The following is a 26,063-nucleotide window of genomic DNA, read 5'->3' as shown; positions in this document are numbered from 1 at the left end:
TGGGAAATTGTACTCTAGGACTTCTTAGTTTTTATTACATAAGACCTAAGAAAATAGCATGTGGCCAGGGTAGCTTTTCCAGATCATCTCTTAATCTTGTTCCTCCTCTAACTGCACAGGGTGAATAACTAATGGAGAAAAATACTTCCAGTATATGGATTATATGTGGTGGTGGTTGTTGTCAGGTGTCATCGAGTCAGCTCCAAGTCATAGTGACCCTATCTATGTACAACAGAAGGAAACACTGCCTGGTCCTATGCCAGCCTCATAATGCTTGCGATGCTTATGGTAAGAGTATGTAATTAGGGTGCTCAAAATGCCTAGATTTAATGAAGAGAGTCAGGATTTAAAAATAAATGTTTATTTGTAACAATAATTAAATACATTTTTTATATTAAAATTAAAGAAATACATTGGATAACAGTTGTAGTAAAGAATGTACTTATAAGAGTGGGGCTAAAAGCTGTTTCTCTTCCCTCGGAACCACCGCCTCATAAAAGATCTTAGCTGTAAACAAGTAGAAGGATGATGCAATCTCTGACATTAGAACTGGGTAAACCACATTAGGTGTGTTCCGTGAACAGCTTGCCAAGTATTTGCCCAGTCTATTATAGCTACTGAGCAAATGGGTTGGCATGAATAGTTATGTCCTTAATGTGTACATCATTAAGAGGTCGGTATGTCTTCTCATTTACTGGTAACTTCTCCAATTCATCTAGGGTCTCCAGACCATCTATTACCCTGAAAGAGAAGCAATATGTGAAAATTACCTCAGACAGAAACATAATATTCAAATATCGATAGCAATTACAGCCTCCTAAGACAAAAGCATCATGTCTTACAGTTCTTTGGATTCCAAAAGATATTGATTTGAATTTCAACCACAGATATTGGTCAAAATTCAGAAATAAAAGTTCACTATTATACCCTTCGTCAATAACTGCAGTTGGTAAGAATAGTACCATCAAAGTAACTAAACACTACATTATGCCCCATTCACACAGGCACATGGAATAGCTACAAATGGGGCCAATTTAACTTTATTTGCTATAGGAAATGCCCAGAGAATATATGTAAGGAAGACACTATTATTATCAGTATTGTACTACACTGAAGGTCCTGAAGTGGGAGGCCACTTTATACTTTGTCGTTAAGATATGGTACTTCTACTTTTTGCTATTGGAAAATAACAAGCAGTAATAATAAAAATAGTAGAAGAGAAGATTGTCAGTTAACTCAGCCTCTGACAAGCCCACTTCATGTTTCCATAAGGAGGAAATTGAGAGCTGTCCTTCAAATACATGTTTTGGAAAGTTGTGTGTAAAACATTTGCTAGGAAAATGTGGCTTTTTATATTGTACCTCTTAGTGCAATACAAATAAACCCCCAAGATTTACAGTATCTACTTAAATGAAAAGATAACTGATTTATATCTTGTTTTGCCTTTTCATTGAAATGGTACTTTAAAACAGGATATAGGAAATAATGGGTATCAGAAACAGTAACTACAATAATTAAAACTTTCTGATTTTACTGTTAAATGCTGGACAACTAGTCTTTACATTTTAATCCTACCTTCTAGCTAAGGGTTGGGAGCTCTGGTAGCATAGTGCCTAAGGCACTTGACTGCTAACCAGAAGGCTGGCGGTTCAAACCCACCAGCCACTCCTCGGAAGGAAGATGGGGCAATCTACTTCCATAGTGATACTGTCTCGGAAACCCAAGGAGGGGTCGCTCTGAGTCGGGTCTGACTTGACGGCACATAACAACAACAACAGTTAAGGGTTAGTCCAATCAAGTAACTGGAACTTGGGGCCCTTTGAGAACCTGAGGAAAGCTATGGACCATCTTTCCAAAAAATGTGTGTGGTTACATACAACACTGCAACCAATTTCAAGGACTTAAGGATCTAAGTTTAAGAATACTTGTTCTCAACTCTTCAGTTCTGTCACAAATCCAGTAAGTTTAGCTAATTATGGATCAGTAGTTCTGAATGATGGGTTAAGGGAGAAAAAAGGAAGGAAATCTGGATTATCTAAAACACACAGAGATTAACAGATGGTGTAATATTTCATTAATTACTAGTATCTATAAATTTGACACATGTATATGGGATGAAAAATAAAAGTTGTAGTCTTCTATGTTTTAATTAGCCTAACTTTGCAGTCCACACTGTTAAATAAAACAAATTCTAGAACAATGCCTTGGTGTACTGAGCAAGGTAAATATTGTTGAATGAACAGGTGGTTTCCCCTGATTTATAATCTAGCAAGGAATGGACATCTAGGCAGAGGCCACTAAATGTCTCCCCTGAGATCCAATCTCTCCTTTTCACTCACAGAAACCTGATTTTATTATGGGTGGCAATGTGTCCAGCTGAAAAGATACTTCCTTGCTGCCTTTGTAGGTAGGTGGTGGCCACATGAGTAAGTTCTGAGTCTCCCAGGGAAGGTGACTCACTGGCAAGCACCTTTGTTGTTCTTCTACCTGGAACACAGATGGTTTGTTCTGACTTGTGATGCCCATATTATGACCATGAAGTAAGCTTGGATGGAAACTAAAGATGGTTGAGAAGAAAGACAGAGGTGCCTGGGATATTGATGCCAAGATGGAACCACACCATAGCAGTCCTGGACACCATCTTGCCTAAGCCTCTGTTTTTCAGATCTGTAAATTATAGCCAGGTACTATTTGTATTGAAATCAGATGGATTATTGTTAACCTGCATAAGAAACCTGAAAAAAAAAATATTAACTCTCTTTTTACAAATAAGGAAAAAGGAGTTTCAGAGAAGTTACATTTTTCCTAAGATCACAAGGCTGGTATGTGGGGAATTTCAACTCCAGGTACATTTAGCTCTCACAATGCTCTTTGCAGTATTAGTTAGGCTACTACCACAACCACTCAGATGCATTGCTTGGACTGAAATTCCAAGGAGAAAAATAACAACCAAAATACTCACTTTCCAAATACTGTGTACTTCATGTCCAAATGTGGCTGCTTGCCATAAGTGATGAAGAACTGGGATCCATTTGTGTTTGGGCCATTATTGGCCATGGATACAACACCTCTAACACTGTGCTGAAAAAGACCAAAAGATTAATTCAGCTGTTTATATAAAATTTTCCCAAATACAGAACTGAAATAAGACACACATTCTTTGTTCTTGTTGTTAGGTGCCATTGAATTGGTTCCAACTCATGGTGCCTTATGTAAAACAGAACTAAACATTGTTAGGTGCCATTGACTTGGTTCCAACTCACAGTGCCTTATGCAAAACAGAACTAAACACTGCTTGGCCCTGTACCATTCTCATCATCATGGCTATGTTTGAGTCCATTCTTGCAGCCACTGTGTCAATCCACCTTGTTGAAGATCATCTTCTTTTCCCCTCACTCTCTACTTTACTAAGGAGCTCTGGTGATATAGTGGTTAAGGCATCTGGCCACTAATCAAAAAGTCAGTGGTTTGAACCATCCAGCTGCTCTGTGCAAGAAAGATGAGGCAGTCCAATCCCATAAAGATTTACAGGCTTGTAAACTGAATGGAGGATGCTATGAGTTGGAATTAACTGGATGGCACTGAGTCTGGTTTTTTTTTATTTTGGTTTTCTATTTTACCAAGCATGATGTCCTTCTCCAGGACACGTCCAGTATGTAAGATAAAATCTTGTCATCCTTGATCCATTCTCAGGAGCATTCTTTCTGGCTGTACTTCTTCCAAAATGGATTTATTCTTCTGTCAGTCCATGGTATATTTAATATAATTCACCAACACCACATTTCAAAAGCATCAATTCTACTTCAGTCTTCCTTATTCACTCTCCAGCTTTCACATACATCTGAGGTGACTGGAAATACCATCACTTGGGTCAGGTGCACCTTCAGAGCAACATCTTTGTGTTTTAACACATTAAAGAGGTCTTTTTTTTTCCTTTCTTTTTATTGTGATTTGGGTGAAAATTTACAGAGCAAATTTCACTTTCCATACAGCAGTTCACATACACTTTGTCTCATGATATTGACTACAATTTACCACAATGCAACAGCTCCCCTCCCACTTCCTCCTGATAGTTATCTCTTCCCTGTGTCCATCCCTCCATGCACTCCTGCCCCCTGAGCTGTCTTCCTGTGCATAAGCAGCCCTTCTTTCTCCCATGACTGTTCTCTCCAAGGAGTGTATCTACTTGAGGTAAATGTTCAACACATATGCCTGTCTTTTCTTTGGCTGGAAGCCACGGGTATGGTTCAATTCCAGACCGGAAGGGCAGCTAGGAACTGTATTCTAAGTGGTTCCACCAGGCTCTATCAGACCAGCAAGTCTGGTCTTCTTTTTTTTTTCCCAAGTGATTTTGAGTTTTGTTCCACATTGTTCTCCCTCTCTATCCAGGATCTCCTACATGGATCCTCTTCTAAGAACACTCCTGTACATGTCTCCTGGTACACGTCTAAGAGTTTCTCTAGGGTAACCTTTAGGAATGAAATTGCTGGGTTACACAGTATGGTGAATATTCAGTATACATACTTAGTGTATAAGGCAATGGTTCTTAACTGTGGCTGCACTGTAATTACCCAAGGAACCTTAAAATATAGTCAAGCTCCTACTGATTATTTTTCTCTATTTTTAGGGAATGCGGTCAGGTGAGACGTGTGTGGGCTTGGTGCCATCAAGTCAGTTCCTACTCATGATGACCCAAGTACAACAGAAAGAAACACTGCCCGGTCCTGCACCATCCTCACTCTTCATGAGCCCATTGTTGCAGTCACTGCTTCAACCGTTGCAGTCACTGCTTCAATCCATCTCATTGAGCGTCCTTCCCTTTTCTGCTCACTTTTTACTTTACCAAGCATGATATCCTTCTCTAGGGACTGGTTTCTTCTGATAACGTGACCAAAATATGAGAGACATAAAGCAGGCCATCTCACTTCTAAGAGCTTTCTGGCTACACTTCTTCCAAGACAAATTTGTTTCTTCTTTTTTTGTTAATACTCTTTGCCAACAACACAATTCAAATGCATCAATTCTTCAGTCTTCCTTATTCATTGTCCAGCTTTCACATGTCTATGAGGCAACTGAAAAGACTATGGCTTGGGGGAAAAAAAAGACCATGGCTTGGGTTAGGTGCATCTTATGTCTTCAAAGCAACATTTTTGCTCCTTAACACTTCAAAGAGATCTTTTGCAACAGATCTACATAGTACAATACATCATTTATTTCTTTACTGTTGTTTCTGTGGGCACTGATTGTAGATCAAGTAAAACGAAATCCCTGACAACTTCAATCTTTTGTCCATTTATTTTGATGTTGCTTATTGGTCCACTTATGAGGATTTTAGTTTAATGTTGAGGTATAATCTATACTAAAGGCTGTATGTCTTTTATTTTCATCAGTAAGTGCTTCAAGTCGTCTTTACTTTCAGCAAGCAAGGTTGTGTCATCTGCATATCACAGTTTGTTAATGAGTCTTCCTCCAGCCCTGATAGCACATTCTTCTTTGTATAGTGTAGCTTCTTGGGTTATTTACTCAGCATATAGGTTTAATAAGTACGGTGAAAGGATGACCCTGACACACACCTTTTCTGATTTTAAACCATGCAGTATCCCCTTGTTCTATTTGAACAACTGCTGCTTGGTCTATGTATAGGTTCCTCATGAGCACAATGAACTTTTCCGGACTTCCCATTCTTTGCAATGTCATCCATAATTTGTTATGATCCACACAGTCAAATGCCTTTGCATAGGCAATAAAACACAGGTAAATATCTTTCTGGTATTCTCTGCTTTCACCTAATATTCATCTGACATCAGCAGTGATATCCCTCACTCCACATCTTCTTCTGAATCCAGCTTAAATTTCTGGCAGTTCCTTGTCAGTATACTGCTGCAACTGTTTTTGAATTATCTTCAGCAAAATTTTACTTGCGTGTGCTATTGATATTGTTCTATAATTTCAGCATACCATTGGATCACTTTTCTTTGGAATGGGCACAAATACGGATTTCTTCCAGCAGGTTGGCCAAGTACCTGGCTTCCACATTTCTTGGCATAAACAACTTAGAGCTTACAGTATTGCGTCCATTTGTTGAAACATCTCAGTGGGTATTCCATTAATTCCTGGAGCCCTGTTTTTCACCAATTCCTTTGGTGTAGCTTGAACTTCTTTTCTTAATATCATCAGTTCTTGATCATATGCTACCTCCTAAAGTGGTTGAACGCTGATCAAATTCTTTTGGTACAGTTACTCTGTGAATTCCTTCCATCTTCTTTTGATGCTTCCTGCATTGATATTTTACCCATAGAATCCTTCAATACTGCAACTTGAGGCTTAAATGTTTTCTTCAGTACTTTTACCTTGAGAAATGCTGAGCATATTCTTCCTTTTGGTTTTCTAACTCCAGGTCTTTGCACATTTCCTTATAATATTTTACTGTCTTCTCAAGCTGCCCTTTGAAATCTTCTGTTCAGCCCTTTTAAGTCATCATTTCTTCCATTCACTTTAGCTACTCTCTGTTCAAGAACAAGTTTCAGAGTCTCTTCTGACACCCATTTTGGTCTTTTCTTCCTTTCCTATCTTTTTAACAAACCCCTTGCTTTCTTCATGGATGATGTCCTTGATGTCATCCCATAACTCAACTGCAATGATGTTCAATGCATCAAATCTATTCTCAATACGGTGTCCAAATTCAGATTAGATATACTCAAGATCATATTTTGGTTCTTGTGGACTTGTTTTAATTTTCTTTAGCTTAAACTTCAACTTGCATACGAGCAATTGATAGTCTGTCCCACTGTTGGCCATTGGCCTTGTTCTGACTGATGATATTGAATTTCCCCATTGTCTCTTTCCACAGATGAATTTGATTTGATTCCTGTGTAATCTGTCTGGCAAGGCCACAATTTATGTTGTTGAAAAAAGGTATCTTCAATGAATAAGTCGTTGGCCTTGTGAAATTGTATTATGCTATCTCCAGTGTCATTTCTATCACCAAGGCCATATTTTCCAACTACTAATGCTTCTTCTTTGTTTCCAGTTTTCTAATTCCAATCACCACTAATTATTAATGCATCTTGATTGCATGATTGGTCAATTTCAGACTGTAGAAGTTGGTAAAAATCTTCAATTTCTTTATCTTTGGCTTTAATGGTTGGTATTTAAATTTGAATAGTAGTAGTATTCATTGGTCTTCCTTGTCCACCATTCACTGCTGTGGAGTCAGATCTGACTCATAGAGACCCCTCCTTGGTTTTCTGAGGCATTATCAGTATGGAAGTAGATTACCCAACCTTCCTTCCAAGTGGCTGGTGGGTTTGAACCACCAGCCTTCTGGTTAGCAGTCAGATGTCTTAGGCATTATGCCACCACCTTATAGATGTGTGGATATTATCTTATCACTGATGGCACTGGATTTCAGGAAAGATACTGAAATATTGCTTTTGATGATGAATGTGACACCATTCCTCTTCATTTGTCATTCCTGGAATAGAGACCGTATATGATTGTCCAATCCAAAATGACCAATACCAGTCCATTTCAACTCACTAATGCCTAGGACACTGATCTTTATGCATTCCATTTCATTTTCGACAACTTTCCAATTTTCCTAGATTGATATTTCATACACTCCACGTTCTAATTATTAATGAATGTTTGCAGCTGTTCTTCTCATTTTGTATTGTGCCTCATCAGCAATTGAAGGTCCTCAAAGTTTTACTCCATCCACTTCATTAAAGTCAACTCTACTTTGAGGAGGAAGGACTTCCTTGTTATTCATAAGGTTTTCAGTTGCCAGTTTTTTTTAAAAGTGGACCGCCATGTCTTTTTTCCTAGTCTTAGTGTGGAAGCTCTACTGAAACCTGTCCTCCATGGGTGACTTTGCTGGTATTTGAAATACTGGTGGTACAGCTTCTAGGACCCCCACAACACACAAGCTACCACAGTACAACAAACTGGCAGACAAGTAGTGGAGGGTGAGACAACACCTTGATTTTCTATATTTTTAAAACTTCCAGAGGACTCTGTCATAACCAAGATTGAAAACTACTGGTACAGGATGATAGATTAGTGTTATTGGATCAGTCATTAATTCATGCCTAAAAAAATGGTTTAGTTTCTAATTTAGGAAAAGGATGGCTTTTAAAAAAGCCTATTACCTCCCAACCAAAGCTCCTGTAACAGATATAATATTTTCTTAGGATAAAAAATAAGATATTTTTGAAGATAAAATAAACTACCCCTAGCCCCAACATCTAGAGACTAATACCATAGTCATTTTTTTTTCCTTCAGCATTTTTGCTGGATGTATTTTAATGTAACAAATATAACATAATAAATTATATATTCTGACTGATGTGAATTTGTCTTTTCTAATTATTTTTACACAGATATAAAATGTGAAAGACCACACAATAAACTGTTACCTGAAGTTATGTCTGGGAAGTAGAACTGACTTATTTTTATAGACATGCACTAGTTTCTTAATTTTGTTGTTATGTGCTGTGGAGTCATCTCTGACTCATAGTGACCCCTCCTTGGGTTTCCGAGGCAGTATAGGAGCTCTGGTAGCATAGTGCCTAAGGCACTTGACTGCTAACCAGAAGGCTGGCGGTTCAAATCCACCAGCCACTCCTCGGAAGGAAGATGGGGCAATCTACTTCCGTAGTGATACTGCCTCGAAAACCCAAGGAGGGGTCACTATGAGTTGGGGCCAACTCGAGGGCACATAACAACAACAACAATCACTAAGGAAGTAGATTGCCCAACTTTCCTTCCGAGGAGTGGCTGGTGGGTTTGAACCGCCAGCCTTCTGGTTAGCAGTCAAGTGTCTTCTTTAGAAAGTGTGAAAAATAGGAAAAAAAATATAGCAAAGGAAATAAAAATTATAGACTTTACCAAGGTGAAGACTGATTTATATATACTTTTCTTAAGTATATATAATCTCTAATTGAGATCTACTATAGGGATTACGTTTAAACATGTAACAGAAGATGATAAAACTGGGGCTTGGTGATGGGTGGTATCTCCAAGCAGGAGGTTTGACAGTCTATCCTCTCCACTTTCAGAAAAAGGTCTTTATATTACTAACTCAACATTTGAGGTTGGACCTAAAAATGAGTTCATTTAATATCAAGATCTATGTGATGATGAGATTCTAATGTGTATGCCTGGCTCTAACTGCCATTTATATTTTCTCTCCAATATAATTTACCAAGTGTGCAAACACTATTACAAAAAATTTGTGTGTATATATTGTTGTTGTTGTTGTTATGTGCTGTTGTCAAACCTGACTCATAGCGACCCCTCCTTGGGTTTCTGAGGCAGTATCACTAGGGAAGTAGATTGCCCCATCTTCCTTCCAAGGAGCGGCTGGTGGGTTTGAACTGCCAGCCTTCTGGTTAGCAGTCAAGTGCCTTAGGCACTATGCTACCAGAGCTCCTATACACACACACACGTGCATACACGTATTTCCTTAGTTACGATGTTAATAGGGAGCTCTGGTGGTGTAGTGGTTAAAGATTTGGCTGTTAACCAAAAGGTAAGCAGTTCAAACCCACCAGCTGCTCCATGGAAAAAAGATGAGGCAGTCTGTTTCCATAAAGATGTATAGCCCTAAAAACCCTATGGGGCAGTTTTTCCCTGTCCTATAGCATTGCTATGAACTGGGAATCAACTTGATGGCAGAGGGTTTGGTTTGGTTTAATGATGTTAATGCACATTACAATAAAATAATATGAATGTTTCCAAGTGTAAACCTAAAGCATTAGAAAATACATTGTGACATAATGGGGATATACCTTAAGATATTCACTGTATTCATCCTCAAACTTCTTGTTCCAGATACTGTTACCTCCTCTTCCAGTACCTATAAGACAAGCAAACCAGAAAAAGTACCTAATGAAAGTTGAAAAGGTTCTTTGGACTGGGGTGGGGGTTTAAGGGACCCTCATATATACTTTCACTTAAGGGCTAGTTTTAGGGGTAGATGCTAATAGCTTGTACTTAAAAATTTCTTGTTGTAGTAAAGTAGCCCAATTATAAAAACTCTACACACTTTTATTTTTGCATTCTTCTTGAATCTATACATCCAATCCCCTTGCTATTAATTAAAAGGATAGCTTACCTGTTGGATCTCCTGTTTGAACCATGAAACCCTTGATATTTCTGTGGAATATACAGCCATTGTAGTAATTACTGGCACAAAGAGCCAAAAAATTCTAGAGAACACAAATGATTGAGACATGATATAGCAGAAACATACTTAAGAATAAGAACCAATCATACTTATAAACCTTCACCAAGAACACAATAAAATATTTAAAAAAAAAGAAAAAAAAGAAAGAACCACTGATATTTATTGAAAATACTATAGGTGAATATTAAACTGATGTTTAGACATTACTTTGGATCATGTCACTTCCCTGCTTAAAATACTTCAATGCCTTCCTTCTGCTCTTGGAATGAAACATGAAATCCTCCACAGGGCCGAATAGGGCCTGCATGGCCTGACCGACCTCACATCTTATATGAGAATGCACCCTTCCCTGTTTCTTACTATGTTAAGCCCATCAGCCTTCTCACAATTCTCCCCAAAGTGGCAGGTTTTCCCACCTTAGGGCCCTTGTTTCTACTGTTGGTCTACCTGAAATGTTCTTTTTATATCTCTTTCCATGCAGATGTCTTCATTATCTATAAGACTCAGTTTAAGTAACACTTTTTAAGCTATGCCTGCCCTCACCTTCCTCAAATAGTTCTCATTATTCTCTATCCCAACACTTTCCTTCTTTCTTTCAAGGCATTATACCCCTCTAAAATTACTTAATTGGTGGCCCCTGCTAGAATTAAGTTCCACAAAGGCAAGGGCTATCTCTTGTCTGTCACTCTATCTCCAGACTCTGGCAAGATAGCCTTTCATAAATAACGAAATGAATGAGTATAAACCACGGACTCTTCTTTGTCATTTTAACAGGTGAAATAACACATAGAATGGTTCTTTTGCCTAATATCCTAATTATTCTCTTTTTTCTGAGGAAAATGGGTCAAAAGAAAAAGATGGCAGCCAATCTATGCTCGCTATTAGCTGCCATCAAGTCGACTCCACAGGGTTTCCAAGGCTGTGACCTTTGGAAGCAGACCACCAGGCCTGTCTCCCCAAGCATCTCTGGGAGGGTTCCAAGCACTAATCCACTGGCTAGTAGTTGAGTGCTTAACTGTTTGCGCCACACCTCTGAGCTTCGAGAAAAATCACCTGCCTGTTCTTTGATCTACCTTTGCTATCAGAAAAAGGAAAGGAAAGAAGGCCAAAAATTATGACGGTTGGCTCTTCCTAACCACGGTTTCACAGCAAAGTTTTTTCCTGGTATCATTTTAGGGTTAGCTGATCCAATTTCAGAATGGCTATCCTGGTGCATTAAACTCACTGTTTTATATGTAAATAATGGTACTCACCTCACAGGTTTTGGGTGTTCTCTCACAGAAGACTTCTATTTTAATATCCCCTACATCTGTATGCAATGTCACAGACTAAAAGGGAGAGAGAATTTGAAAACAAATAAGATTTCTTCAAGTGACTTTGTTGTTGTTGTTGTTATGTGCCGTCGAGTCGGACCCGACCCATAGCGACCCCTCCTTGGGTTTCCGAGGCAGTATCACCACGGAAGTAGATTGCTTCATCTTCCTTCCAAGGAGTGGCTGGTGGGTTTGAACTGCCAGCCTTCTGGTTAGCAGTCAAGTGCCTTTGCCACTATGCTACCAGACCTCCCTCAAGTGACTTTAGGTACTGTATTATTTTCCTGATTAGATATCTAAGATGACAATCTGAATAAATGCAGACAGAAAGAAATACAGTAACCTCCCCTTACCCAGTTTTGTTTTCTGTGGTCTCAGTTACCCGTGGTCAACCACAGTCCAAAAACATTACATAAGTAGTGTGATAAAATCTTGTGCCATCCTGCAAGATTACTGTGCCTGATTTATAAATTTAACTTTACTATAAGCATGGATGTGTAGGCTAAAACACATAGTATAGATAGCATTTGGTACTACTCGTAGTTTCAGGCATCCACTGGGGGTTTTAGAACATATTCCCTGCACGTGGCGGGGGGGGGGGGTGCTACTGTACTGCTTTCCAAGATGACCTGTTCACAAAGCAGCTCTGAGAGATGAAGAGTATTTCGAAAAAGACACCATAAGTCAAATGTAAATGTTAAGGTGAAAAGGTATCTACGCTAAAAGTTGGAAGCAAACATTGAGATGGAAATAATTATTTTACATTTGAATTTTGTCATCCATAAAAACAGTTGTTTTCGTAGAACAGAATTGAGAACCCAGAAATAGATCCATCGACCTATGGTCAGTGGATCTCTGACAAAGGGCTGAAATCCATTAAATGGGGATGAGATTGTCTCCTTAACAAATGGTGCTGGCAAAACTGGATTTCATTTGTAGAAAAATGAAACAAGATCCATACCTCACACCACACAGAAAAACCACTCCAGATGCATCAAAGACTTAAATGTGAAACCTAAAACTATAAAGTTCCTCAAGGGAAAAATAGGGGCAAATTTAGGGGCTCTGATTTATGGCATAAGCAGGCTGTCAAGCATAACCCAAAATGCACAAACACCAGAAGAGAAACTAGATGAATGAGACCTTCTAAAAATTAAAGTTTTATGCGTTTCAAAAGACTTCTCTAAAAGAATCAAAAGAGAACCTACTGTTTGGGAAAAAATGTTCAGCAATGACATATCTGACAAGGCACTTATCTCTACAATTTATAGAAAACTCCAACACCTCAACAATAAAAATCAAACAATCCAATTGAAAATGGGCAGAAGACAAGAATAGACACTTCACCAAAGAGGATATTCAGGTGACCAACAAACATATGAAGAAATGCTCACGATCATTAGCCATTAGAGAGATGCAAATCAAAACAACAATGAGATACCATCTCACTCCAGGACTAATGGCAAAGTTCAACAAGACAGAAAATAACTAATGCTGGTGAGGATGTGGAAAGATTGGGACTCTCATACACTGCTGGCAGGAATGTCAAATGATATAACCACTGTGGAAAGCAGTATGGCGAGTCCTTAAAAAGTTGGAATTAGAAATACCATTTGATCCAGAAATCCCATTATGAGGTACATATCCTAAAGAAGTGAGAGCCAGGACAAGAACAGATACATGCACGCCCATGTTCACTGCAGCACTATTTACAACAGCAAAAAGATGCAAACAACCTAGGTGCCCATCAACTGAAGAATGGATAAACAAACTATGGTACATACACATAATGAAATACTATACGACACTAAAGGATAATTATGTAGAATCTACAAAACACCGCACAGTGTGGATGAATGGGGAGACATCATGCTAAGTGAAATAAGTCAATCACAGAAAGACAAACACTGTATTAGTTCATTATTGTAAAAAATCAAGGGAAAGGTTCACATATGAAGGGAAACTTTGTTGGTTATCAGGGGTAGGAGGGGAGGGGAGGGAACACTGCAAAAATTAAAAAAAAAAAAGTCGTTATCTTGGTATTATTGATTTAAATGGCAAATCACTAATGTCATTAATATTCATTGAAAAAAGGTATAAAATGTTCAAAATACAGTGTCCGTCATTTCCCTTAAATAATTTCATGGTGAGGAACAGGGTTACAAATCAATTTTTTTCTCGACTAAGGACAACAAACATAAAAAGCATCAGTGTTTCTAGATCCTAAATGTAAAGGTAACCATTTTCTTGTTTGCTTTTTGTAGGGATAAAGTAGTATCCGTTGTCTTGATAGCTTGTATATTGTTCTGTTACTCCATTTCAGAAAGGGAGATAACTCTTTTTGAAGCTTCCCTTTTCATTTCTCTTCTCACTATAGTATCTACGAGCTAGGTGCCATGGCCAGGTGGCAGGCAGAGGATGGGGTGGGGGTAGGGGGCAGCACTATTCTCACTGCTTATCTTCCATTTCTGCTTGTCCACCCTAGATCCAAAGCAAAAGGGTCCAATTTAAAAATCATCATCCTTGGTTATAATCTTCTGCTCTTTCAACGCTCCCTCTCCATCTCTATCTATTTTGTAACCTTTCTGCATAAAAGGCAAATTCCGTGCATTTTAAGTGAAAACATTAAATAATTTAAAAATAATTTTGCTATTTTGTTGTTTTTGTTTAGAATCATTCTACAATGTATGCTTCCACATCCCATTGCTTCTCCAACTTGGTGCTGAAATTTTCATGCAATTTTATGTCCCTTGACTAAATTTCTAAAATTTGCTTATCATAATAGGCATTCATAAGAATTCTATAAAACTTACCATTCTTTTTGATGTTTCAGAAGTAGTTTGTTAATTTCTCACAGTGCTTCTGTGAAAGTGAGTCTATTCATGAAAAGAAAAAGAAATTAAGAAAAAAGAATTAAGTACTTTTTCTTCTTAACTAACACATACTTATCTTTACTGCATATTTACAAGCAAAAGCCTTGACTAGCATTCCCCACGTTATACAATCTGGTTACAGATGTGTTGAGGAAGCCCTATCCGATTCCAGTCACCTATTCTACTCTTTCGCTCACGGCGACCCCCACTGGGTTTCCAAGGCTATAAATCTTTAGGGAAGCAGACTTCCCCATCTTTCTTTCGCTAAGCAGCAGTGGGTTCGAACCACCCACCTTCAGGTTAGTAGCCAAATGCCTCAACCACTACACCACCAGAGCTCCTACGTACCCTATCCTTTCCTTAATTATTAAGTATGTCTTTCCAACACCACCTCAACCCTGAATGTTCATTCGAAGTATCTCAATAACTAAAATATTGCCTACCACACATCGCTCACCAAGCATTTGAATAAGTGAATGAAAGCGTTAATGACGTGGTCTGTACTTACTTCCCCACTCCAGTTAAGCACAGTTACTGCATGAAACAGAAAAGATGCAAGCGGTGATGTCGGCACAAGTCTGTTGGCTGGAAGATAAGAATTACTTTTGCATCACAGGAAATTCAGCGCGAGGCCCATTAGAGGGGACGCCCGCAATTCCCGCTCCAGCTCTTCGCCTACCCGCTTTAAACCAAATCGACTACAAATAGGGGGATTACGGAAGACGCTTAATAATTACACTAGGGCAAGAAATGTAAAGCGGAACTATTCCGAACTACCTCTAGAAGTGCCTTGGTAGCTGCTGTAAAAACGGGACGGACCACTTCCGATCCCGACCCCATCCCACAACGCTGGGAACGCCTGAGCAGCAACGGAAATGACGTACAAGGGGGCGAACCAGGACCCGTGAGTAGGGGACTAGTGTATTAAAATCCTCGTGGATCTTTGAGGAGTATCAGGCAGGGCCTTGGTAGGGTTGTCGTGTGATTTGGTGTTGATTCCGAGTCGTAGCAACCCAACGGAACAGAGTAGAACTGGCTTATACGGTTTCCAAGTCTGTAATCTTTACGGAAGCAGACTGCCACATCTTACTCCTGCAGAGTGGCTGGTAGGCTGAATAGCCAACCTTTCATTTAGCAACCGAGAGCTTCAATATTGCGCCACCAAGGCGCCTTTCAGTTTGGGTAGGCTGTGGTGGTTGGAGGAGCGTACAGAAAGGACGCGGAAGAGAAGATTGGGGTAGAGAAGTGGCCTGGGGCAGGAGAGCATAGGGCGGGGGTCCTGACTCCCGGGCTTACTAGCTGTGCCACCTGGCGTCTTCACTGCCTTGGAAAAGGCACTGCAGTGGGACTGGAATGCGGGGTAGACGAGGTAACATAAGAGGGAGCAGTTTGCAGGTTGGAAAGTGGGACATACCATTGTTAAACTTAACAATAGCATTCCGCTGTATGAAGGAATTCTGGTGGTGTAGTGGTTAAAGCATTTGACTGCTACCAGAACGTCGGTGGTTCGAACCCACCAGCCTTGCCGCGGAAGAGCGATGAGGCAGTCTGCTTCTGTAAGGATTTACAGCATTGGAAAGCCAATGTGTGGATCACTGTGAAACTGAATAAACTCGATGGCAGTGAGTTTGGTTTTTGAATGTATCCCATGATTCTGGCTGCTGATAGAGCACTTAAATCTTTTTAAATGTATTTTTTGGTAAAGCGCTTTTGCCAGTATATACCACCTTCACTCCTAATTCTGCAAGGAAGGAGGTGACTGTCACTCTGAGTGAACACTTAACCTGTCTATGCTGGTGATAACAGGAAACAGTTCTTGTTCTCAGATAGCTTTTGCAGACTGAGGGAGACAGGAATATAGCATCATGAGAATACGAAAGAGAAGCACTGAAAAGGAAGGTTTGGCAGGAAAAGCTTTAGGAAGTTAAAGTGGGCTTGTGTTGTTGTTGTTATGTGCCATGGAGTCAGCCCTGACTCATAGCGACCCCTCCTTGGGTTTCCGAGGCAGTATCACTACGGAAGTAGGATTGCCCAACCTTCCTTCTGAGGAGTGGCTGGTGGGTTTGAACCTCCAGCCTTCTTGTTAGCAGTCAAGTGCCTTAGCCACTACGCTACCAGAGCTCCCAAAGTGGCCTTAGAAGGAAGGAAAACATTTAGGGAAATGGAGAAAGGAGGAAGGTGCTTGAGGGCAGGGGTGAGGAGAACAAGAGCAAGTGTGCGTGTGTGGGGTGAACATTTGTGTATTAAGTACTAGGCTTGTGCTACATGTTTTATTATATTCATTCACTTGGTTCCCTGGTGGCCTGTGAGGAAGATTGTACTATCTCCATTTTGCAGAGCAAATAAGCTCAGAGAAGTTAAATGACTTGCCCAAGATACCATGTACTGGTACATGGCAAAGCCAGTATTTGAACTCAGGTCTGTCTGACTGCAGCACTTTTGCCCGTGTGCTTTGCCCTAGGCCGCAAAGGCCTAGGCCTAATGTGTACGTGTGTGCCTTTTTCTGTTTTTGTCATATCAGATACTCAACTTAAACTGATCTCTGTATGTTGTCATCTGGTGTACACCTGGTCTCCAGGAAGGTCTGGCCAATCCATTCTCTGATCTACAGTTCTTCCCGTTCCTTCATGGATTTGAAAACTCTCCTTTCCTCCTTGAATGACTTTGCATCCCTCTCATTTGCTGAGAGTTGGGACAATGTTGGATTATTAGTAGAGCCAAGCCCACCACATACTGTGAATACACTCTTCCTAACCAACGACTTGACCGAGGAAGTGATGGAGGAAGCACTGCAAAAGAAGGCGGATCTCATTCTGTCTTATCATCCACCCATTTTCCGACCTATGAAGCGCATAACCTGGAAAACTTGGAAGGAGCGCCTGGTGATCCGGGCTCTGGAGAACAGAGTGGGAATCTACTCTCCTCACACAGCCTATGATGCTGCTCCCCAGGGAGTCAACAGCTGGTTGGCTAAAGGACTGGGTGAGAATCCTCTTGTTTCTTTGTATTTAATCCATACAAATACTTAGAAAATTCAGAATATCTAGTAGGTGGCATGGTGCCTAAGGCATTTGACTGCTAACCAGAAGGCTGGTAGTTCAAACCCACCAGCCACTCCTCGGAAGGAAGACGGGGCAATACTTCCGTAGAGATACCGCCTCGGAAACCCAAGGAGGGGTCGCTTTGAGTTGGGATTGACTCTACAGCAGTGAGTTTGGTTTGGCTTGGTAGACTTTTAACTGCTTTAGGGGTAAAATATTATCCTATTTTTACATAATATATTTCAAAAGAATGTAGCTAAAAAGTAATGTTGCTGAAATCTGGCAATTAAATTGCATTTGAAAAAGGAAATAATTCTATCTTTAATGAATAAGGAGAGCATTGAAAGTCTTAATTGCTGCACTGAGTTTCTTAATTATCCATTCATGTGGTATAGTGCTTCAAACCTAAGCACTCAAAAAATGCTTGTTAAATTGTATTGAAAGCTCAGGCCTCTTTGAAATACATTTCATCTGTCAGTCAGATAGACATTAGGGTTTTATTGAATGCTTACTTAAGGCCACCACAATGGGGAAATTCTGCATTAGTGTTCTAGCTTCATTTTTTTTTTTTTTATTAGGATTTGGGTGAAGATTTACAGAGTAAATTCACTTTTCATACAGCAGTTCACATATACTTTGTCTCATGTCATTGACCAAAATTTACAATGCAGCAGCTCCCCTCCCACTTCCTCCCCATAGTTACCTCCTCCCAGTGTCCATCCCTCCATACTGGTCTGCGCCCTGAGCTGTCTCCCTGTGCATAAGCAGCCCTTCCTTCTCCCATGATTGTTCTCTCCAGGGCGTGTGTCTACTTGAGGTAAATGTTTAACTCACATGCCTGTACTTTGTTTGGCTGGAAACCACAGTTGTGGGTTCAATTCCAGACCCGAAGGGCAACTAGGGGCCATAGTCTCAGTGGTTACACCAGGCTCCATTGGACCAGCAAACCTGGTCCCCACCTTCTTCTTCTTCTTTTTTTTTTTTTGCCTCCAAACAATTTTGAGTTTTGTACCACATTGTTCTCCCTCTTTATGTAGGATCTCCTACATCCCTTCCAAGTGGATGGCAGTGGTAGCTGGGCACCATCTAGTTCTTCTGGTCTCATAGTTGTATAGGTTGCAGATCGGATGGTGTACCAGTCGCTAGGACTGATTGTTTCCATTAATTTTGGTTTTCTTCTTTCTTCTTGACGAGGAGAGACCCGTTGTTGCATCTAGATGGCAGCTTCCTAGCTTTTAAGTAGCTGGGGTCGCTACTCGCCAAAGTAGTAGGTGGAACAATGTTTTGTATAGTATGTTATGCCAATTGAGCTTAATGTCCCCTACGACTATGGTCCCAAGCCCGCAGGATCAACTACTCAGTCCCTCTGGGTAGCTGGCTGTGACCAAGTAATGACCATAACCTTGCCCCTTGTCAGCTCTACTATACACCTGGGAATTCTGATCATTCACATGAACTTATAGGCCCATTGTCTGCCAACCCTATATATGATCTTGGATACACTCTCCATTTAGACATACCTAATTGTTTAGCTTGTTCACCCATCTATCTGTCCCTATACCCATGTTTGCTTTCACTGACAACTCAGTACTGTATGTGCAAAGGGGTTCATATTTGTTGTCTGTACTGCCCATGTAACTCTCTATGTCTTTCTCATCCTCAATGCTGCCATATTGGTCACTCACATTTGGTACATTGCCCTTCTCTTCACCCAAATCAATATTTATCTCTATCTATCTAACATCTAGCTTCATTTTAATAAATCTTTTTCGTTTACTCATTTTTGGTGGAAGTATTTATAATCTGGATTAATGTGGCCAAACAAGTTATGAGATTTGCAGCCTGAATCAGGGTTTATATGAGATTTACCAAGCAGTAGAAAATTCTGCACTTTATTTATTTATGTATTTAAAAATTCTGTATATTTAAGACTCCATGAGTCAGTCTATCTTGTCTAAGTATTTTTGATATTTAAGAGGCTTCTGGAAAATAAATTTGATTTTGTTTATCCACACTAAATCCCACAGGAGCTCTGGTGGTGTAGTGCCTAAGGCACTTGACTGCTAACCAGAAGGCTGGTGGTTCAAACCCACCAGCTGCTCCTCAGAAGGAAGATAGGGCAGTCTACTTCCGTACTGATACTGCCTCGGAAGCCCAAAGAGGGGTCACTATGAGTTGGATTCAACTCGACGGCAATGAGTTTGGTTTTTTTGGCTTATACTAAATCCCTAGATTATGAAGACCATTGGTGGGTAGGTGTAGTACAGAAGCAAATGAAAATCTTCAAACAAACAAACAGTTACAACTAATTTCTTGTACATTTTGCCCATTATAGTGTATCTTACTTTATTATCTTAAGGATAAAAAAAAACAAAAACTCCATTCTCCCACATTTTTTCTCTTAGGAGCTTGTACTTCCTGCCCCATACATCCTTCCAAAGCTGCCGACTACCCCACAGAAGGAACACATCGAGTAGAATTCAACATTAACCACACCCAAGACCTGGATAAAGTCATGTCTGCAGTCAAAGGCATTGCAGATGTTTCTGTCACTTCTTTTTCTGCTAGGTACTATATATATATTTTGTGTGAAGTTCTTTTTGACAAATTCTATAATCCTGGTATTTAATTTCAAACAAATTGTTTTCCCCCAGGTTTGGTTTACAAGGTGAACTTGTCATTTGCCTGTGTGTCCTAATGGAGAAGTATGAAATCTTCAAAACAATGAAAATGACAAGTAGCTACTCGAGTACTTTAAATGTGGCAGGGAGTATACTGTGCATTTATAGACAGTATTTCACAGCCTCAAAGTAATGTTGAAAGGTATTTGTTTTACTTTATAGAATGCAAATAGACCCTAGTGATACATTGATGAATGCAAGATTTTTTTTTTAAGGCAATTTTATAACTTTATTTGATAATCAACTGTTAGTTTTCACCCACATCGACTGTAGGCTTTTGAAAGTCATTACAGTTATACATAGGTAAGCAGTGCACCAAGCTTGTTTGGTGAATCTTTGTTCTCATTACACTTCATAGACAGTGATACACAGATATAATATGGGACAGTCCTTATTCCTTTGGCCCAGACAGCTTTGGTGAGCCTGGTGGCCATGTGCACATCTGATGTTCCCATCTCCTTAATGGCAAATTTCCAACTCTCCTTGAGTGCCCAAGAGGCGTGCTTTTTTTAAAAACATTTTTTATTGTGATTTGGGTGAAAGTTTACAGAGCAAATTCACTTTCCATACAGCAGCTCACAGACACTTTTGTCTCATGACGTTGACTACAATTTACCACAATGCAACAGCTCCCCTCCCACTTCGTCCCCATAGTTACCTCTTCCCTTTGTCCTTTCCTCCCATGCGTTCTTGTCCCCTGAGCAAGAGGCATGCTTCTTGAAGCCCACTCCATGGATGCATTTGTGAATGTTCATGGTGTCCTTCCTGTGTTACAGGAGTGGGACCCCATGAAACCCAAATGGGTTCTTGTTTTCTGTTGAGAAAGAGTTGCTTGCAGAGACAGGTGGTTTATAGAGAGCAAGCCTTTAATGAAACCCTGCACGGGACTGTACAGTGGGGCAGCAACCAAACATACTGTGCTTGCTGGACTGCCAGCGTTTCCCAGTTGGCTGACGGTAATTATAGGGGACAGAATGAGGCAGCCATGCAATTAGCAAGTCACATGGGTGGGATTCCTTGCTTCTGATGTTCCAGTCCTCCAGACTAATCCAAACCAAAATCCAAACTCCCTGCCATCAAGTCAGATCCAACTCATAGTGACCCCTCCTTGGGTTTCCAAGGAGGTATCATTACAGAATTAGATCGCCCAACTTTCCTTCCAAGGAGTGGCTGGTGAGTTTGAACCGCCACCCTTCTGGTTAGCAGTCAAATACCTTAGGTACTACACCACCAGAGCGCCCAAGACACTCTAGCGAAGATAATTAAGTCAGTGTTCTGTCACAACTGCGGCCTGCCTTCTGACCTTAAAGTAACAGTTTATGCTTCTAGGATTTACAGAGGCTCAACAGGAATGAAGTGAAGATTTCGGTGAAGTCTTATTTGGGGCTGTATCAGGAAGTCAAGGAGCTCTTGTAGCATAGTGCCTAAGGCACTTGACTGCTAACCAGAAGGCTGGGGGTTCAAACCCACCAACCACTCCTCAGAAGGAAGGTTGGGCAATCTACTTGTGTAGTGAAACCACCTCAGAAAACCAAGGAGGGGTCGCTATGAGTCGAGTCCGAATCAACAGCACATAACAGTAACACCATCAGAAGATCATAACTGAGGCTTGGTTAATTGGTGTTTTGTATCACCTTGGTTAGAGTCATGAGGTAGTTACAGGCTCTATATTAACATTATCAATAATGATCTTATTTCCTAACCTGGGAGGAGGAAGAGGGTGCATGCTTGAGAAAGGCTTTTTTTTTAAAAGACAAAACTGAGTAAACATCCTAAACAGGCACTTTTGACAAACAGTTCTTTACCCAAGGGAGAAATTCTGACTCTTGCCCTCTGTTTTACAAGCATTTAAACTTTGACAAAAAGATTAAATTATTTTTTCAGCAAAATCAGAAGTTTCTAGGTCAGATCTGCAGTTAGATCCAAATGAGATTTCAACTTAAGCCTGAAGTCGCCCATTCTTAGTTATGCTAGCACCTCAGTTTTAAAATTCACATGCAAAAAACACAGAGGAACATGAAGAAATGCAGAGTTCTGTTAATTAATGCTTTGCTTTCTTAATGAGATGGCATGCTGTATTTGCCCCTTTAACTCAACAAGATGTTTTAGAGATCTCTCCATGGAAATATATTAGATCTCATTTTTTTAAAACTGCTTTGCAGTGTTTCTTACTGTGGATGTGTTGTAATTTAAGCATTCACGTTTTCCATATTACATTGTTTTGCTCACGTCTTACCATTGATTGGAGTCCAGACATTTTTTTTGTCCAAAGTTCCACAGATAATTCTAATGTTGAAAACGACTCTTCCAAATTACCTTCATGATGTCATTTAGTTCTAGAATTCTGCTATTTTGTGTAGAGTTCATGGTCAAATATAAAATGCTTTTGGTGCCAATCTTTTTTTTACAGCCTCTACAGCATTGCTTTTGGGAGGACTCCTGTGTCATTGTTCGTAGGATGCTTATTAGAAATGCAGATGTGGGCTTCATTCTAGAGCTGTGTAATTAGAATGGGGTTTGTCTAAGAATCTTCATTTCAAAAAGCTGCCCAGGAGATTTTTGTGTTCAATAATGTTTGAGAATTAGAGTCTTCTCCAGTCTGACCGAGAACTGAATCAGAAACTGGGGTGGAGCAATCTGTGTTTCAGTAAGTCCTCCAGGTGTTTCTGATAGACACTAAAGCTTGAGAACCACTATTCTAGAAAATAGATTTGTTTGGGATTGAATGGGTTTTATTGGTTAAATACCTAGAGCCATACAAGCTTAATGTGCTATTATAGTAGGTTTGTAAACTGGATTATTTAAAATACAGTTTGTGTGTGTCTGTCATAACCAAGGAGGCATTTCCCCCCAGGACTGATGATGAAGAACACACACGGATCAGTCTGAATTGTACTCAGAAGGCTCTGCTGCAGGTGGTGGCTTTTCTCTCCCAAAACAGACAACTTTATCAGAAGACTGAAATTCTGTCACTGGAGAAGGTAGTGAAAATTCTTTTTACTTGGTCTTACATTACCGTACGTTTTTGTTCAGTACATTCACTTGTAGATTGTTAGATCAACAGACCATTAACCATTACCTAAAGAAGCACAAAGAGAGCATAATAAACCTTAGAAAACATACTGAGGAAGGGAGACATTACAGGAATAGGAAAATGTTGGTGTTCATCCACAGTTACAGACTGAGACTCTCTTACATCCTCTGCTTTGAAGTTTTCTTTTTGTTTTAATTTTTAAAAAATTAAAATTGTGACTTATGTACAAATTTATGAAGCAGATTCCTTTTACTCTTAAGAGTTCACGCACATTTGGTTTTCCATCCCGATAATAATCCCAACCATAAGAAGCTCTCCTCCCTGTGACCACCCCTGCCTGTGCCCTTCTTATCCATGCAGTCCTGTCTGTCCAGCTTCCCCTCTATGCAAATGCTGCCCTACTGATGGCCCACGGTTCACTGATCTAGGGAGTACAATCTCCCTACGGTAGGGGGCTGCATCTCCCAGGGGCAGGGGTTCTGCTCATAGGTCTTTCTGCTGTTTGGCTGAGAGTTAATCCCTGGAAGTGGGTCCAGTTCCAGGCCCAAAGGATAACCTGGGGCCATAGTCTTGGGGGTTCTACCAGTCTCTATCTTACCAGTAATTCTGGTCATTTTTATGCTTTTGAATTTTATTCCATATTTTGTCTCCCACTATCCAGGATCTCCAATTTTGATCCTTTACTGAGTGGTTGGCATTGGTAGCCAGGCACCATCTAATTCTTCTGGTCTTAGGGTTGTGAAGGTCCCTGGGTCCATCATATCCTTGGACTTAGTGTTTGCAAATGATTTTTTCTTTATTCTTCTTTATTCCACATGAGGGGAGACTAACAGTTGCATCTTACATGGCTGCTGGATAGCTTTTAAGGCCCCAGTGCTTGGACCTTTTCATTCGTTCCTTTAAGTTGACAGCCATACATGTGATGATGAGTCCTACATCTTTACTTTCTGGCTCAGAATGCTTTCTTAATGTAAGCAAACAAACCCATTTCCAACATTTCCAATACTTTTCTGAACGTTTTCCACTTAAAGACCCCACAGATATCAAAAATCCAATAAATTAAAAAAAAGACTTCGTGTTTTAGTCTTGCTTCCTCTTCCCACCCCTTTAAATCTTTTCTTTTGTTATTTTCTGTTTCATTGGTGGCATGATAATCTATCTTATTTTTCAAATTTTCACAATGTTTCTCCTGCCCAAGGTCCAAGGTCCAAGGTCTGCTAATTCTGTCCCCAACTGTATTAAAATGTTTCTCATCTCTATTAGCTCTGCCACCACATTAATTGAAACTTTCATCTACTCTCACTTGGAATATTAATAGTCTCTTAACTGGTCACCTACAGGAGACAGTCCAGGCTTTTTAGCATAGCATAAAAAACTGAAACCAAACTCATTGCCGTTGAGTCAAATCCACTCAGCGATCCCTCCTTGTGTTTCTGAGGTGATGTCTCTATAGAAGTAGATTGCCCAGTCTTCTGAGGAGTGGCTGGTGGGTTTGAATTGCCAGCCTTCTGGTTAGCAGTCAGATGCATTAGGCACTATGCCATCAGAGCTCCCTGTTGTTGTTAGGTGCCGTCGAGTCGTTTCCAACTCATAGCGACCCTGTGCACAGCAAAACGAAACACCACCCGATCCCACACCAGCTCCATGATCCTTGCTATACTTGAGCCCATCATTGAAGCCACCATGTCAATCCATCTCGTTGAAGACCTTCCCCTCTTTCGTCGACCCTCCATCTTACCAAGCGTGACATCCTTCTCCAGGGAATTGCCCCTTCTGACAACATGACTAAAGTAGGTGAGGTGAAATCTGGCCATTCTAGCTTCCAAGGAGCATTTCAGCTGCACTTCCTTCAGGACAGATCTGTTACTTCTTTTAGCAGTCCATGGTACTTTCAGTATTCTTCACCAGCACCACCACTCAAAAGCATCAACTCTTCTTCAGTCTTCCTTATTCATTGTCCAGCTCTCACATGCATATGAGGAGATTGAAAATACCATGGCTTGTGTTAGGCACACCTTAGTCCTCAAGGAGACATCCTTGCTCTTCAGCACTTGAAAGAGTTCCTTTGTAGCCAGCTTGCCCAGTGCTATACATCATCTGGGAGCTCTGGTAGCGTAGTGCCTAAGGCACTTGACTGCTAACCAGAAGGCTGGTGGTTCAAACCCACCAGCCACTCCTTGGAAAGAAGGTTGGGCAATCTACTTCTGTAGTGATACTGCCTCGGCAACCCAAGGAGGGGGCGCTATGAGTCGGGTCCGACTCAACGGCACATAACAACAACAACAACAACATACGTCATCTAATGTCCTGACCGCTGCTTCCATTGGCTTCGATTTTAGAACCAAGCAATGTGAATTCTTTGACAATCTCAATCTTTTCTCTATTTATCATGATGCTGCTTATTGGTCCACTTGTGAGGATTTTTGTTTTCTTAATTTTGAGATATAATCCATACTGCAGACTGTATTTTTCAGTCTTCATCAGTAAGTGCCCCAAGTCATCCTCACTTTCAGCAAGCAAAGTTGTATCATCAGCGTATCTCAGGTTGTTAATGATTCTTCCTCCAATCCTGATGCCACATTTTTCCGCATATATTCCTCTTCTCGGATTATGTGCTCAGCATATAGATTGAATAAGTATGGGGAAAGGATGCAATCCTGACACACTCCCTTCTTGATTTTAAACCATGCAGTGTCCCCTTGTTCTGTTCAAACGACAGCCTCCTGGTCAATGTATAGGTTCCTCATGAGTATAATCAAGTGCTCAGGAATTCCCATTCTTCTCAGTGTTACCTGCAATTTGTCATGATCCACACAATCAGATGCCTTTGCACAGTCAATAAAACACAAGTAAACATCTTTCTGGTATTCTTTGCCTTGAGCCAAGATCCATCTGACAGCAGCTATGATATCCCTTGTTCCACGTCCTCTTC

At 40.3% G+C, this 26,063-nt stretch overlaps 2 protein-coding genes across 2 annotated transcripts in view; one reads left to right on the top strand and one right to left on the bottom strand.

Moving 5' to 3' along the window:
* Nucleotides 1-614: 614 nt before the first annotated feature.
* PPIL3 (peptidylprolyl isomerase like 3) lies at nt 615-13,628 on the bottom strand. The gene is made up of 7 exons (XM_042783578.1): nt 13,617-13,628; nt 11,443-11,517; nt 10,118-10,211; nt 9,792-9,859; nt 2,963-3,081; nt 2,471-2,545; nt 615-741 (listed from the first exon to the last, which is right to left on the bottom strand). The coding sequence occupies exons 1-7, from the start codon at nt 13,626-13,628 to the stop codon at nt 615-617; spliced, it is 570 nt and encodes a 189-aa protein (XP_042639512.1).
* A 3,293-nt stretch (nt 13,629-16,921) lies between these two features.
* NIF3L1 (NGG1 interacting factor 3 like 1) overlaps nt 16,922-26,063 on the top strand; it is a 21,932-nt gene continuing 12,790 nt past the window's right edge. The window contains exons 1-3 of the mRNA XM_007935237.2: nt 16,922-17,357; nt 19,822-19,984; nt 22,952-23,078. Coding sequence (XP_007933428.1) covers nt 16,922-17,357; nt 19,822-19,984; nt 22,952-23,078 — 726 coding nt within the window. The remainder of the gene's footprint in view (nt 17,358-19,821; nt 19,985-22,951; nt 23,079-26,063) is intronic.

The sequence above is a fragment of the Orycteropus afer genome, unplaced genomic scaffold (genome assembly GCF_000298275.1).
Source record: "Orycteropus afer afer isolate SDZICR_OR568_19922 unplaced genomic scaffold, OryAfe1.0 scaffold00002, whole genome shotgun sequence".
NCBI lineage: Eukaryota > Metazoa > Chordata > Mammalia > Tubulidentata > Orycteropodidae > Orycteropus > Orycteropus afer.
This window is presented reverse-complemented; position numbering and strand designations above follow the sequence as displayed.